The 14,334-nt window shown below is 37.8% G+C and overlaps 4 protein-coding genes across 4 annotated transcripts; all 4 read right to left on the reverse strand.

Moving 5' to 3' along the window:
- On the reverse strand, positions 571–2,315 carry LOC18606001 (MADS-box protein defh21). Its single transcript, XM_018117232.1, has 6 exons — positions 1,932–2,315; positions 1,735–1,801; positions 1,492–1,647; positions 1,264–1,305; positions 1,115–1,156; positions 571–1,011 (listed from the first exon to the last, which is right to left on the reverse strand). The coding sequence occupies exons 1-6, from the start codon at positions 2,117–2,119 to the stop codon at positions 796–798; spliced, it is 711 nt and encodes a 236-aa protein (XP_017972721.1). The 5' UTR covers positions 2,120–2,315; the 3' UTR covers positions 571–795.
- LOC18606002 (plant UBX domain-containing protein 10) lies at positions 4,206–7,477 on the reverse strand. The gene is made up of 4 exons (XM_007039373.2): positions 6,701–7,477; positions 5,250–5,420; positions 4,824–5,027; positions 4,206–4,583 (listed from the first exon to the last, which is right to left on the reverse strand). Exons 1-4 carry the CDS (start codon positions 7,475–7,477, stop codon positions 4,356–4,358), a joined length of 1,380 nt encoding a protein of 459 aa, XP_007039435.1. The 3' UTR covers positions 4,206–4,355.
- On the reverse strand, positions 8,071–10,063 carry LOC18606003 (zinc finger HIT domain-containing protein 2). The gene is made up of 5 exons (XM_007039374.2): positions 9,829–10,063; positions 9,650–9,722; positions 9,380–9,539; positions 9,218–9,259; positions 8,071–9,096 (listed from the first exon to the last, which is right to left on the reverse strand). The coding sequence occupies exons 1-5, from the start codon at positions 9,906–9,908 to the stop codon at positions 8,219–8,221; spliced, it is 1,233 nt and encodes a 410-aa protein (XP_007039436.2). The 5' UTR covers positions 9,909–10,063; the 3' UTR covers positions 8,071–8,218.
- Positions 10,639–12,630, reverse strand: LOC18606004 (aluminum-activated malate transporter 10). Its single transcript, XM_018116767.1, has 6 exons — positions 12,291–12,630; positions 12,053–12,193; positions 11,676–11,948; positions 11,460–11,578; positions 11,221–11,364; positions 10,639–11,112 (listed from the first exon to the last, which is right to left on the reverse strand). Exons 1-6 carry the CDS (start codon positions 12,628–12,630, stop codon positions 10,639–10,641), a joined length of 1,491 nt encoding a protein of 496 aa, XP_017972256.1.

Raw genomic sequence — 14,334 nt, forward strand, 5'->3', positions numbered from 1 at the left:
GTAAGCACTCCTTGCATGTAAAAGAATATGAAATAATACTCAAAAAAAACTTTTGTATTATTTAAAAATTTTAAATAAATTTTTATGTTTCTATTCGATTCAATTGAGACGAAATAATCGTATCATCATATGGTATTAATATACCATGTTATTATCCATTATAATATGTCAATATATTAAATTAATACCAATCAACATTATATACAAAATTATAATTGATATTTTAACTAAATCAATCATTAGATATAAAATTTTATTTTATTTAAAATAAAAATATATAAATTTATTTGAACAATATAAAACGATAAGAATTTATTTAAATTTTTTTTAAGATATTATGCCAAGAATAATATATATCCAACTCCCATCTTTTTATTATTCTTGTATATGTAGGGAGTGGTGAACATTTGTTTTGTAGTTTTGCTTGAGTGAAAAAATCAACAAAGTCCGTTATAGTATGGTGGTAAGTATTCCTGTTTGTCAACGGCACCTCCTTTTTTTCTCTTCCAATTGTCTGTTTTAAGTTTAAGTATGATCAAAAGCTGGACATATATAAACTTTTGTGAACATAAGAGCGCCTAATACTAAGAGATTTACATTTCATTATTTCAAGAAAGATTGACTTCCGTTCTTCTCTTCTTTATCATGTAAATATTTCTCAGAGGCAATTAAGCTTAACCAATCTGCAGACAAGAAAAAGCAAATTATGTGTGTATATTATAAATAAAGGAAGGGTACTGAAATGTATTATATGCTTGATCTTATGAGAATATCAAATATGGAATGATACCAGACCTATTGATGATGGGTATTTGCTTCTTGAAGGTTGCTCTGCATTGGTTGGCCGAGATATGGGCGAGAGGGAGGCAGACTTACAAGCTGAAGCACGCTAATTGGTTGCTCTTCTCCAAGGAATGGGAACTGATTCAACACTTGCTGTTGCTTCTCTTCCAGCATATTTGCTTCAATTGGAACTTGTTGCTGCCTTGATGACGCCTGCTTCTCCTCTATCTGATTAACAACAAATACCACATAACTGTTACTTATGTTACAGCTTTTACAAGCTATACATTGATCTTTTCCAAGGTAATTAATTTTTAGACCATGTACTCACCCAATGGCAAAGTTGGTTGTTTTCCACTTCCATTTTTTCAACCTAGACATATATTCACAGAAAGGACAAATTAAAATTGTAAATCTTAACTAGGTTCTAATTAATAACATTGATGGTGCATGCACACACCAGGCAAGGTTTAGTCTTACATTTCTTTCTAGATTGTCCATTTGCAGTTTCAAGAGCTGCTCCTGTGCGATAAGATTATGTAAAAGGTAAGAATATGTTCTCTTAATACCAAATCCAAGCCATCTCCTTTCCAATTGTAATTAACTACGATCATTTAATAGCAGATTCTTCAACATTTTGTATCTGTTCACACACTCATAATAATGAGAAAGAAGGGAACAAAAGAGAGGGGGGGGGGGGGAGGATACCTTCCTAGCTCGGACCTTGTTAATTGAGTATTCCAGTTGCTGTTCAAGCTCTTCTAAATCCTCAATTTTTAACGAATTCAACTCACTGCCATTGAGGTGGTTCAAGCTAAGTTCCAAACAATGGCTTTCTCTTCTTAGTTTCTCAGACATATTTTGCTGCATTTTCATGTTTAGAACGAAGATCATCAAAATTCAAGTTTGATATCCAAATGTTTAAATGTTGATTAACTGAGAAGGATTTACCAAGCCACTCTGTTGAGGAGTTTGAGTCCCTTTGGCAAGTTGATATCTTTCTATGATTTGTTCCATGCTGTAGGATATAAAGAAAATGATCATCTTCAAACAAAATGAAGTATCTTCATGAGATGGATAACAGTAGTTAAAGAGGAAGAAACATAACAATGAAGATTAAAGAGAGTGTGAAACAAAAGTACTGGAACCTTAGTGGTTGAGTGCAGTAGTCAAACAACTCCCCAGTGCTTGAGAAGATAATGAGCCCAATTTCGGCATCACAAAGCACAGAAACTTCATGGGCTTTCTTAAGCAAACCTGCTCGAAATTTTGAGAATGTAACTTGCCTGTTAGTTGTGTCCTCAATCAACTTCATCTCTATCTTGCTACGCCCCATGATTGCACTATACTTCCTCTTTCTTATCAGAGAGATATAGAGATTTGAGATCAGGCAGAAGGCTTGCCCCTTTTCTGTGATAAGATTTTCGGTCAATGACTCAAAACAAAAATTAGACCAAACACCTATCCAGTAATTAACTTAGACTAACTTTGAAGGCAGACCCTTTTGGTGGATATTTAAAATGGACTGCTTGGCTTGCTCGTAGAATCTGTTAGGATCACGGAAAAAGGAAGAAGAGAAGTTCTGTTTTTTGCTGTCAGGCTAAATGTTGAAGAAGTGTAACGTTGGGTTAGGCTAGGTTTCTGAGTTTTTACTTTAAACTTAGCTTAACCACTTAGACATGCAGATTGTCATGTGAGTCGTCAGATAGAGATCGCTGATATATATCATGATGATGAAGCCATTTACAATCCTATTAATTCAAAGAAAAAACTCTGACAATATATAGAGAGAGAGAGAGCTTTGGAGTTCCATGGCGGTGAGTAGGGGTGGAAGGTGCTTATTCTGTGAACAACTTAATTGTCCAAATTCTATGTTCCCGGCCAAAGCAAACAGAGTGATGGCAATAAGAAAACCAGTATTCTTGTTTTGACATTAAGATTAGTACACTTTCTTTTTCCTCCCAAAACTTTCTTTTTAGTATTAGTATATATATATTCTTCTCATAGTAATCCTTTCTTTGTCATGCATGCTGAAGCTCTGTGATGTTATACGCAAGAAGATTAATTATTCATCCAAAAAGGTTTACGAGATAAAAAAGAGGGGTTAAGTCATGTGGGAATGCTTACGGTTTTCAAGTAATTAAGAGCAAACGAAACTTAGCTAGCTGTTTGAATATTGTCAAAATTGCCTGAAGCAAAATTGTGACTCTTTTTCGTAATAGGGAAAGGCTAATTGGGCTTAGCATTGGTTAGAAAACCTCGACCACAAGGAAGAACCTTGGACCAGACCTGCTGGAGATTAAAAGACCAAAATTGATTCAATATTTCATTTGAACAATATTTTATGCAACAAATTCAATGTGGAATTTTGTTAGGACCAGATTAAACAAATGGATCCAAACTGTTTTTGTTTCTTTGCAATTTTTAAGGTCTAATTTTCTACCTAGTGGAAAATAAGGCAAAAGGTGTGATCCCCATGGCATACAAAGGCAAAAATCACCATTCTAATTGCCTTCACGCGTCGAAGGAAAAGATAACAAATTGAGGCTTTGAAACATTGTAATTTCATCAAGGGCATGGTGGTGTTGTTTTTTCTTTGATAGAGATTGGAGGTTTGTTTCATGTCCACTTCAACCTTTTCAGTTTAACATAACCCTTTCAGTTCCAGTCCATTTGAATTATCAAAACTCTTAATCTCTCTGTTCTCTCTCTGAATCTGTAAGAGCATGAGCATATCATCCAATACGGGCTCTCTATCTCTTTTCTTTCATAGGAAAGAATCTTTCTGTCTATTTCTGGCTAGTTTGACCAAGCTGCACCATATTTCTTTGCTGAATTCTGGATGGTGGATCCACATTTATTAAGCGTGTTAGTTTCAACAATCTGCTTCTCGTCCCTTCTGACTTGAATATCTAGTCGACTTCATCAAATGGGTGGGAATGCTTTTTGGACATCTGATGCTAACATAAACATGATGACCTAAATTTGTTGGTTTGCAAGTGAGAAAACCATCTGTCATCCAATTCAGAACCACATATGAAATATAAGTAACCATTTCTTTGTTTAATCTTCATACAAATATACAATCATTATGACCAAAACTAAGGTGGTGATGGTGGTGTGGTCGAGAGATTGAGAGGTTCACTTTTGTATGGATGCTCGCCCCCTGTAAAACCTTAAATATGATAACCGTGACAACTTTCAATACTATAAACTGCAAACAGGTGTGCTTGGGAATTGGGCAGCGAGGAAGCATGGCTTTGTTCCAAGGATCGCAAAGTTTAACAACTCTAAAGGTGTAGAAAATTATGTACATGTATCTTCTAACGTCACAACGCTAGACATGCGACAGAATAAAGAGCCCACGTTTGAGAACGGTAACTCTGCTGTTTGATTGAATCCGATATTGAGGAAAAAAGAAATATCCAAAGTCACGGAGCTATCTTTGTCTCAATTTATCATTGCTAATTATGTTGAAAGGAGAAAGAAACATTAGAAAATATGTACTCTACTTGTAGGAGTCTTTGAAACTACCATTCATCATACAACTTGACACTATCAACTTCTTCAGACTAGTTTAGCTCCACAAAAAGGCTGGCCTGAGGATGTAATCCTGCCTCTTTCAATGACAAAGAGCGCTTCTCTGGACCATAAGCAACTCGAGGGAAGTTGGACACAAGGCTGTAATCCTCAACTTCTAAGCAACCCAAAGAATCAACATAGTCATAAAGTGATTGGATTGTCACCGTACAGTGAAACCTCCTTTCTTTGCGTTCACCAGTAGGAAAGCGTACCAAAACCTGATTTGCCAACAGAACATGCACACATTTAACTTGGAAATCAATAAAATAAATTGTGTCAATAGGGAAACTTGAAAAAAGCAGGGGATCAGGGAGAAGGGAAAAAAAATAAAATGTTACGGTCATATCATTGCAAGTTTGCAACAGAATGACAGATCATTTGAACTAAGATATAAAAGGTGCTTAAACCAGCATAACTAGAACTAAAAACAATTAAGCAAATCCAAAGAAGGAAATTACTTGTGTAACATTTGGTCCTTTCTCAGGTTCATCACCAATTGACAAGGCTTTCTCTTGCTGCATTCTAGCTCGGGCTGCCTCTTTTTCAGCAGCTTCACGTGCTGCTCTTTCACGAGCCTCTTCTTCTTCCTTACGTTTCAGCTCAGCTTCTGCAGCTTCCCTTTCCAGACGTTCTTGCTCCTCTCTCCTCTGCCGTTCCCTAGCCTAACGTCATAAAAGGAGTGACAAGGTTAAGATAGAGGAATATCATCAGTCAAATGACACTTTTTTAAAGCAATAAATCCTATTAGTGAGAAAAAGAGGATTATAGGTTTTCATTTTTAATCTTGGAATATCATGATAGCAATGAAGAAAAAATGAAGTATGTCATCTGGCCCAAATGAAGTAAACATTACTAAAGCAACTAAGATTAAAAAAGCAGCCTACTTGATCAGCTTCAAGTGCTGCTTGGTAAGCAGCATCTTGCTCCTCCCTTAAGCGCATGTTGTTTCTTCTCTCTTCTGCATCCAACCTTGCTGCAACAAGGACAGGGGCACTTTCTTCAAGCACTCTCTGTAGCATCATGAGCATTTCTTCAGGAGATTTTGGTCCCTCAACCTGCAGAGAAAGAGAATAGTTCATTGTAATACTCAATAGGCAAGACCACCATTCACAATATTGGCATTCCTGGGGTTCTGTACATTCTGAAGTAAAGGGCAAAGAGACCAAGGTTCAAGAAAGAGGTAACTTCATGCAGCATCTACTATAAAGCTGGAGCGAGTGCATATGGGAAACTAAAAGTTAGTCAAGATGAGCTAAAACTGCTTGCTTTTTAACTGCAGAATCTTTTGCCTTCTCTTTTCTAAGGGTTCCTCTCAAATAGCTTCAGATATGAAGGTAAAATTCCTAACAAGAACAATACTTAGTGAAATGAGCAAAAAGATATTTTCATCACATAGCATATAGTTATGCTGCTATTGGTGATCATCACCCATAATCAACTAGTATAAATTAATACAATTGGCAGCTTTGTGTCAAGCCTCTTAAATCCTCATTCAAAATTTAGGTGGAATGTAAAATAAGACAATGCTAATAAAAGTATATAAACCTGACTTGTAAAAGAGAACAAGTTTAGACACACACTATCACAAAGAGATAAACTCATTCAATCAACCATTTATAATGGCAAGTCAAGGGAAAGCAAACTGAAAGTTGAAGATAATGTCGAATGCTACTAAAGTTTCAAATAAGTTTTCTAAAACATATACAAGCAAACATAATTAACATGTAATTTGTAATGAAGGAAGCATGATTTAGGTTTAGGCTGCATCTCAAATGCAAAGAAACTAAAAGGTACTACCAGACAGAAGTATGATATAAGTCTCAAAATGACTTATGACAGGATATGGGGAGCTGGTAGCTGGAATACCAAATATCAAATAAGATAAGCTTCATTTTTTTTTTTTTTGCTCACTCAAAATAAGAAGATTTGTTAGATGAAAGAAAATACAAAATGATTCATAACAGAGAAAAGATTATTTATTCAGCAATTTCTTTTCTTTAACAAATAATGATATGCATAGTTTTTGGCCATGTAAAACTTAACTTCCTGTCTGAGTAAATCAATATGCCTAGTATTGACAATTACATCTAAGCAGAACCACCATGAAAAATTGACAATTAGATTGAAATCTCTGATTTTCATCCATTTATCCACTACCAATGTGATTAATTGCACTCATAAATTTATCTAAAAGCATGAACTATAGGTCAACTACAGTTTCTGACTTTTGCGAGAGGATAACCGATCACTGTGATCTTTCGCACTCAAAAACAGTAACAAATTACATTATCAACAATTTTATCCAAAACAGCAGAGAGAATTACAGGGTTGATACCTGTTGAAGAAGCGCGATCCTCTGATTAGTAGCGGGCATAACCACGGCACAAAACGGGAACCTGGAGGCTTTAAAGCTATTACTCATCTTGAAACCTTCACTAGCCCTAATGCTCCCGCCCCACGCCACGAAATTCTCATTCACAAAGGACCCCACGGCCTCCGAACACAACGTCTGTTCGCAGAATACAGGCGAATCCGGATGCTCCGGCGAGTGCAAATACACAAACAACAGCTTAAACGCGTTCCTCGACCTCTGCAACGCGTCCATGAAACCCTCGCCGACAAAATTCGGCCGCCTCGTTCCGTACTCTCTCTCAAAAGCCGCCACGAAATCCATCGCTTCAGAAGCCGCAGCTGAGACCGACACTAATCGTGCCGATGATTCCCCGCCCCGCCCCGATCCCAGCCCGATCATCCCAAGGGAATACGAAAGAACTCCGCCCGCTGCCCATAAGCCAAGCCCAACAGCGCCCGAAATTAAACCTATACTACCGGATATCACGGAGATCGGTAATGTAATGAGTTTCCACGCTAAACCGGGGGAGGGAGCGGCAACGAGACCAGAACCGGAGGCGGATTCGGTCCGGTTAAGTGATTCGCGAGGCTCTGAGTCAGAGTTAGCAGTTGAAGCGGAGTTTTGATTGGCGGAGGTGAAAGAAGAGATGGCGAGTTCGAGGTCCCAACCATGGGCCTGAAGGATCTCCGTACACAAATCGGGATCTTCGAGGCCCGTGATCGCTTGAAAATATGCCAATTTATCGGCTACATCAACCATTTCTCGACAATTTAACAAAATATAGGGTTTTTTTTTCTTACTCGCTAGAAATGAAGAATAAGAACAAGAAGAAGACGATGCGACTTTTCTTCCTTCTTGTTCGGGTGGGGCGGAGGGTTGAGTTTATTTACGTAAAAATGGCCTGGAATGTTCTGAGCAATGTTGGGGGTTCATAGATTGAGGAAGATCGGGCTCAAATGGTTTGGTATCGCCTACCAGAACTGGGCGGCAGAGTGTTGTGATATTACAAACCTACCATTGCCTTTTGCTGATGACTTCGACCTTGTCTCTTTGAGTTTTTAGTCTAAAACTTCTTAACGGTCATGAAACGACGCGTTGTGAGATATGCGAGTCGACGTCGTTTGGTGTTTGACTTCGTTGACAATACAATGAGAACGTTGCTTCCTCCGTTTTGGACCTGTCGACTGTTAAGGACTCAAGCGTGGACGGCCTTGACCCATGCAGATGGATTTGTAGGCCGAAATGCGGCATCACTACATAAGATATGTTTTTATACCAAAAAGAAAAGACCATGATCTTCAGTATCCCTTAACATTAGATATCATTATCATAATGTGGCAAAAAATTTTCTATTAATATCCATTTTCTTCATTAATTTTTTCCTTAATCTGTAAAAATTTATTTATCCAAATCTACATGTAAACTTATACGGCAGATCTACATGTTCATGTCATACAACATTCCCAACTCAAAAATTGTTAAGGGATAGTGAATAACTCATTACATTTCCTCAATCAAAACTTTTCCCTTGTTTTCTGCTTTATTCTCCCTTTTCGAAAAGCTTTTACTGCCTCCATAATCCATGAATGAACTCTTTTCTGCTTTTACCATGGCTCCTAAAGAAGACCATGCTTCCCCTGGTTGCTCATGAACCCAACACATAATGAAATGAACCTTCCTCTCAGCAAGCTTCAACTTGCTTTTGATTTCCGCTTTCCTCAACATTCTTGGCTTCTCGGATTTCAACTCCTTTTCCCCAGCCTGAATCATCCTTTGCAGATCAAAAAGCATACAGATTAAAGCAGGACCTCCAAGAGAAAGTAGGGTTGCTACATCATCAACAAGGGCCAATCCAAATTGCAAGCCACCAATATGCCTATAAGCTGGGGAGCAAGTTTGCTCCAAGCAATAAGACACAGCTTCCCGCACAGTTTCTGGCTGTCCAGCTTGACCCAATACACAGGATATACTCAATACCACCATTGCTGATCCTATGGCATCAGATTGCCATTCTCCATTGTAGACACGAAGTGTGAAGCAGTAGCTATACACAATGTCAACCAAATGAACAGCTAAAAGCGGAGATGGCTCTGTAGAAATAAGCTTGCGAAGTGAAGGGAGTGGAGTTTCAGGGCCAACAGGAATTCCACTTGATTCGTTGCTTTCTAGATCATCTTCTGGTGGCACTGATGCTTCCAGGTTGGCAATAGGTTGTACAAGCCGAGTTCCATCCCTACTTAGACAGATTGTTCCAGCAGCTGGGTTTAACCACCAAGGATCCCAGGGCTCAATCATCTTACTCAATTCTCCAGATGCCACAGCTTTTTGGAACCGCTTCTTCTCTTCAAGAGACAAATCATCAAAACTAACTTCACGTCCTGTAGAAAGAAAACAACAAATTAACTCGAATTTAAGTTCAAGCAAAAAGAACATAATCCGCAAGATAAATCAATGTAACATCAGATGAACAAATAAAACTTAGCATTTTGAATCTAATACCTGACAAAATCTTCTGAATAGTCTCATCGGAAAGAGTCGAATCTGCCGACAAAGAAAAGAAGAATTCAGATTACATTTTCATGGATAGACGATTCAATCAAGACTTGTTACAGGCAAGCTAACAAATCAAAGAAAAGTTCTTAAGAATTAAGAATAAAATACCATCATCATCTTCATCCAAAGTATGGGTTTCTTCCTCTGAATGAAACCGTTTCAGAATTTCAAGCATTTTCCGTTTAATTTCATCGTCAGGTTGCAGTTGCCGCAGCTCCTCAACGACATTTTCTTGCATAAATGATTCAGTACAGCGAAGACTATGAGACTGCAATAAAATTACCCAAAGAAAGGTACTTTTTGTTTCAATTCAAAATAATTAAAAAAAAAAAACAAATTCATCTCCGATTCAACGTTAAAGCGTGAAATTGAGGTTACCTTGTAGCAATGAAGAGAGCAGTAGCGGGAATTACATCGAGGGCAAGTGTATTGCGAGAATTGCTTCTGACACCTGCTTAAAATCAGTGGAAAATTGCGTAAAGATTAAACTTCACACATATAATTTAACATAAAAAGAAGAACTGAAAAGACTGAAGAAGAAAAAAGGAAGAACATACACATGGCAGATTACACGGGAAGGGGGATTCAACGGGGACGGATTGGAAAGGTTTTCTGAAGTGAGGATTGTTTCCGCCATCTTTCAAATAACCCAACTGAAACCGATTCAATTCAAAAGGTTTTGATTTTGTTTTCAACTAAAAAACACAAGTAAAAACGAGGCTCGAAAACCCTAGAAGGATCCAGGAAGTTTTGGGCTGGATTTGAGCCTACAATTTCTTTTGGGGTTTGACCTAAACGACTTAATGTTTGGATTAATAGGCGATAAGATTGGGCCAAATAGGAAATTTTTACTTTTAAATTATAATATAACGCATATTTTTTGATGAATAAATTTTCACATATATAATGTATATATGTATACATGTGTATATATATATGTGTATATATATATATATATATATATATATATATATATATACATGTATATGGATGTACATGAAGCCTATGAGAAAGATTGATGAAGATAATTTGAAGAAAAAAGGATTATTAAGTTTGAAAATCTTTCTTTTACTTCTTTTTTTTTTCTTTTTTACGGTATGGTTATGGATTAAAATCCCACCTAAAACTTTTGAAAAGATTACTGTTGCATTCACGAATCAAGCCATTCAAGCACAAAGCCTATGAGAGTTAATCAATGAGTCATTTAAGCATTGGCAAATAGGAATAGAGCGATTTCTTACTGTGATCCTGCTAACTTTTACTTGTTTTATTCAATCTTTTTACACCACCAGTTTATTTTGTTAATCTTTCTTACTATCTATGAATTCATTTTCACAAAAGAGAAAAATTACTACATTGTTAAGAATTCAGACCCTTTGAAAAGCCTTCATGGTTCCCTCAGATTGCTTTTCATCTGGTACAAATTTATCTTTCGTTTTGGTTTGCTTGGACTTGTCATCATGGGTTGCGAAGTCTGCTAACTTGGCTAGTTCTTTTACAGCACCAACAAGGGCTTCAATCCGCACAGCTATTTCAATTAGTATAGAAGCCAAAGTCACCACTGGTATGATTTCCATGAGAGGGACCGTGGCTGTTGCTTCCATGGATGTCTTCATTTTTTTGTTTTCTGGAATTGTTGATGGATTCAGCAGATAAGAAAGGGATTTTAAGTCATTCTGGAGTTCCTGCACTGCAGTGTTCATTTCTCCAACCAACAAATCTATAGTGGATGACTTCTTCATTGTCTTGACAGTTTCTGCTAGCTCTCTTATGGTGCTTGAAGAGCTAGAGCTCACTTTCAAGCAACTAATGCTGAGATGCTTCTTTATGAACTCAGCTGCCTGTTTAAATTGTAAAACAAGTGATCATGGCAGCCTGAATTAGTACTCTATTATATCATCATGGAACAAATCATCACAGATTAAATCAAGTCTTTGAACTTGGATGACCTGCTTTTCTGAATTGATGCAACTGCTGAGAGCCTCTATGCGGTAAGCACAACTGCGCATTGATGCCCCAATTTTCAGGTATTGTTTCCATGGGTGCCGGAAGTTGAACCGGCCATGGGAAGGCTCCCACCTAGCAAAATTTGCCTGTAGATGGAAAATATGCCAATATCCTATTCAGTTCAAAAATTACACGAGGTAGCGTTAACAGATTTATTTACTTTATTGGTCCTGTCACTTACCATAGATTCTTCTGATGCCTTGGAGCTTAGAACGCACTTGTAACCTTGCAATTTTTTATCAGCTTCTTCGTTGCTGTTGGTGCACTCCCCACGGTGATTAAAATACTGTGTTACACAACCTGAAACCATAATGGGCAAGATAGGTTCTTAGCTTGTCGAGTTGAAAAACATACTACTTATATTATGAACCAGAACTGCAGAAAAAGATGCACCAACCATCCAGGGAATCGGCAAGTTTGTCCATGTTACGAACAATCAGGCTATGTAGTTCCTGACCAGACCAAATGGGGCAGACAATCATGATTACAATAATGCACAACGAAGTTCCAATGATAATGGTGGATATTCTTTGATGGGCCTTGTCAAACAGTTTATCCACCCTATAGCCTGATACTGCAACGAAGCTGAAGGTGAGGATAAAGATCATGGCACCGTAATCAAACAGGGATTTTGCTGACGGAATGAGTCTAGAGAAGGTTGCTACGGAAGCTGAAGAAAGAATTAAAGGTAACCTGGTTTAGCAATATGCAAATTATATATGATTACCTATCATAATTCATAAGCAAAGCCAGTATCAAGGTAACTCTACATACCTAGTAGGAAAACTGAGGCTCCCACAACAAAGGGCTCAAAACTCTCTCCTGATCGATTGGCAACCCAGTGGAGCCCAACAGCAAGAAATCCGGCTAGACAAGTTCCACAAACTCTGTTCAAACATTTGTAGAGGGTTGCGCCTGTGATGTGGTAAAGTTGAAATGTTCAGGTTAAATAACCTCCCTCTCAGGGTAAGAAAACGACAAGGTTTTGAAGAAGTTGGAAATATATACTTACCAACAGTTTGCTCAAATACTACTACAACTGTCATAACAGCCCACATAGCATTCCCTCCGACACCATCATACAAAGGCCTCATAAAGTAGAACAGTGATACAATTGCGAGTGCCAGTCCTACCTTAATGCAATGGATCAATTTTTTAGGATCATTAACCCCCATGTCCCATGCTCTCTTCAAAAACATCCACACTTTGAAAGCCAAGCCTGAAATCAGGCCTTTTATTCTTAGCCAAGCCTTTCTGGCAAGCCCTGTTTCTTGAACCAAAACCTCCGACGAGCCATCAGCCACCCTTATCCTCCACTCCACTCCCTCAAATACTTCCTTCCCATGAATCATCTTTTATGCTAGTCACGACAACAAATGTTTTTGGGAAATGGGATACGTTGAGATTATACAGAAACAATTGGTGCTATGTTGACGATAGGAAGCAAAGACTGCAAGGCACTGCAGAGAGGACCCTGCATGCAATGTTTGGCTGAGGCTTTGTTGATCCAAAGCAGTGTAACTATTGGATTATATAAAGGGGACATTTGAAAACTGATGTTGCTGATCTTTTCAAGAAAATGTAAACAAAATCAAAACCCAACTGCGCGGGATTCTAGAGGCAATTTCTTACTATTTTGGTAGGTAATAAGGTCGTGAAGTGGACACATAGTACAAGGTACTCTCCCTCTTGCAATTTTTAACTATGGAAATCATACATCTTTTATACCATTAATGTTGCTATCTCTTTTATAAAGTAAGCATGATTTAATAGCCGTAAATGCAATCGTCACCAAGCAACATTTATGCACAAAAAATCTTGTTACAAAATGAATGTCAATGAGGCATATCAATTGGAACAAACTTGATAAATCTACTTGACATTCTGCCACTGGCTCCTGCCTAGCTCTCTGATCATGTTTAGTTAAACGTTCTGTGTATCTGCTGCACTTTGAAGTTTAGATATCAAGGTTTAGTCTTTCGTTTCGTTTCTAGGTAAACTCGGCAAGCAAAATTAGTGCTCTTTCGTGATCTAGATGGTGAAAGATCTTTTGATGGCTTAAAACCAAATTTTATGTTGGGGAGCTGCTGTGTGCTGACATATTGTGTCCTAAATTGAAAAGCTAAACGTCACCTGCCCATGATTTAGGTCATAAAAGTATTAATTCTACCTCTTTGTTTAACTGTCCTGCTAAGTGGATCTCTGAATGGAATCCTCTCTGATCTGTCTCATGCAGATAAGAAAATTAGGAAACAGCACCAACCTTTAGATAAAGTATTTCAATATCCTGAGTTTTCGTAATCCGATCCTGGTACCTTCTGTACGTAGGTAATGACCTTGAACATATCAGTGCTAATGTGCCACTGCAATTCCTCCTAACCCTATCTTTGGGCTATGAAATAGTATACTAGAGTTAATGCAAAGGCTTGGTTTCTGAGCAAGTGACATCATGATCATCTTTGCATTGAATGCAGCATTCATTCTGCAACTTACCATGCCTCCGTAATCATCATCAACGTAGACTTTTGTTCACAGAAGAGGGGGAAAAAAAAACTGATGTGATGGTTTTCCTATGGGAAACAAACTACAATGTCCCGAAGATTTATTGCACATCATTAAGGAATAATTATGAGAAATGTTATAAACCTCAGGCCAAAGTGAATCAGTTACTCTTCTGCTATGTTAAATTGAGCATTGCAACTGCAACAAAACCTTCCCTCCAGTGATCTTCAACTAAAGTGGAGAGGCCAATATGAATCTATGAATTTTAATTAATATCATTAATTAATGAGAAGCAGGACAACGCATTCTTAAAATAGTACAGCCCAAGCATATAAAATGCCCTCGTCAAGGGAAATTAGGTCATGAATAGGACCATCAAGGTTCCCATCTTTAAATAAAGTGGTGCACTAGGATATAAAACAGGGCTTGGATTGGGTTATGCTGATTTTACTAGAATGGAGAGAGCACTTATCTCTTGATGTTGGTCTTTCCACAGCTGCAGTGCACTGATTTGAAAGGCAAACTCAGCTATCAGAAATTACCCTCTCTTCAGC

This window comes from Theobroma cacao, chromosome 3 (assembly GCF_000208745.1).
Source record: "Theobroma cacao cultivar B97-61/B2 chromosome 3, Criollo_cocoa_genome_V2, whole genome shotgun sequence".
Classification (NCBI taxonomy): domain Eukaryota; kingdom Viridiplantae; phylum Streptophyta; class Magnoliopsida; order Malvales; family Malvaceae; genus Theobroma; species Theobroma cacao.

Coding starts and splice junctions, on each gene's coding strand:
- LOC18606003 (XM_007039374.2), bottom strand. CDS start 9,908: ATGGCGGAAACAATCCTCACTTCAGAAAACCTTTCCAATCCGTCCCCG. Junction 9,723..9,828: donor TCCCGTGTAATCTGCCATGT/GTATGTTCTTCC, acceptor GATTTTAAGCAG/GTGTCAGAAGCAATTCTCGC. Junction 9,260..9,379: donor TTTGGATGAAGATGATGATG/GTATTTTATTCT, acceptor CTTTGTCGGCAG/ATTCGACTCTTTCCGATGAG.
- LOC18606002 (XM_007039373.2), bottom strand. CDS start 7,477: ATGGTTGATGTAGCCGATAAATTGGCATATTTTCAAGCGATCACGGGC. Junction 5,421..6,700: donor GGATCGCGCTTCTTCAACAG/GTATCAACCCTG, acceptor CTTTCTCTGCAG/GTTGAGGGACCAAAATCTCC. Junction 5,028..5,249: donor CAGCACTTGAAGCTGATCAA/GTAGGCTGCTTT, acceptor TTATGACGTTAG/GCTAGGGAACGGCAGAGGAG.
- LOC18606001 (XM_018117232.1), bottom strand. CDS start 2,119: ATGGGGCGTAGCAAGATAGAGATGAAGTTGATTGAGGACACAACTAAC. Junction 1,648..1,734: donor CTCCTCAACAGAGTGGCTTG/GTAAATCCTTCT, acceptor ATGAAAATGCAG/CAAAATATGTCTGAGAAACT. Junction 1,306..1,491: donor ACAAGGTCCGAGCTAGGAAG/GTATCCTCCCCC, acceptor CTTATCGCACAG/GAGCAGCTCTTGAAACTGCA.
- LOC18606004 (XM_018116767.1), bottom strand. CDS start 12,630: ATGATTCATGGGAAGGAAGTATTTGAGGGAGTGGAGTGGAGGATAAGG. Junction 11,579..11,675: donor ACTTGCCGATTCCCTGGATG/GTTGGTGCATCT, acceptor TTATGGTTTCAG/GTTGTGTAACACAGTATTTT. Junction 11,113..11,220: donor GCATCAATTCAGAAAAGCAG/GTCATCCAAGTT, acceptor CAATTTAAACAG/GCAGCTGAGTTCATAAAGAA.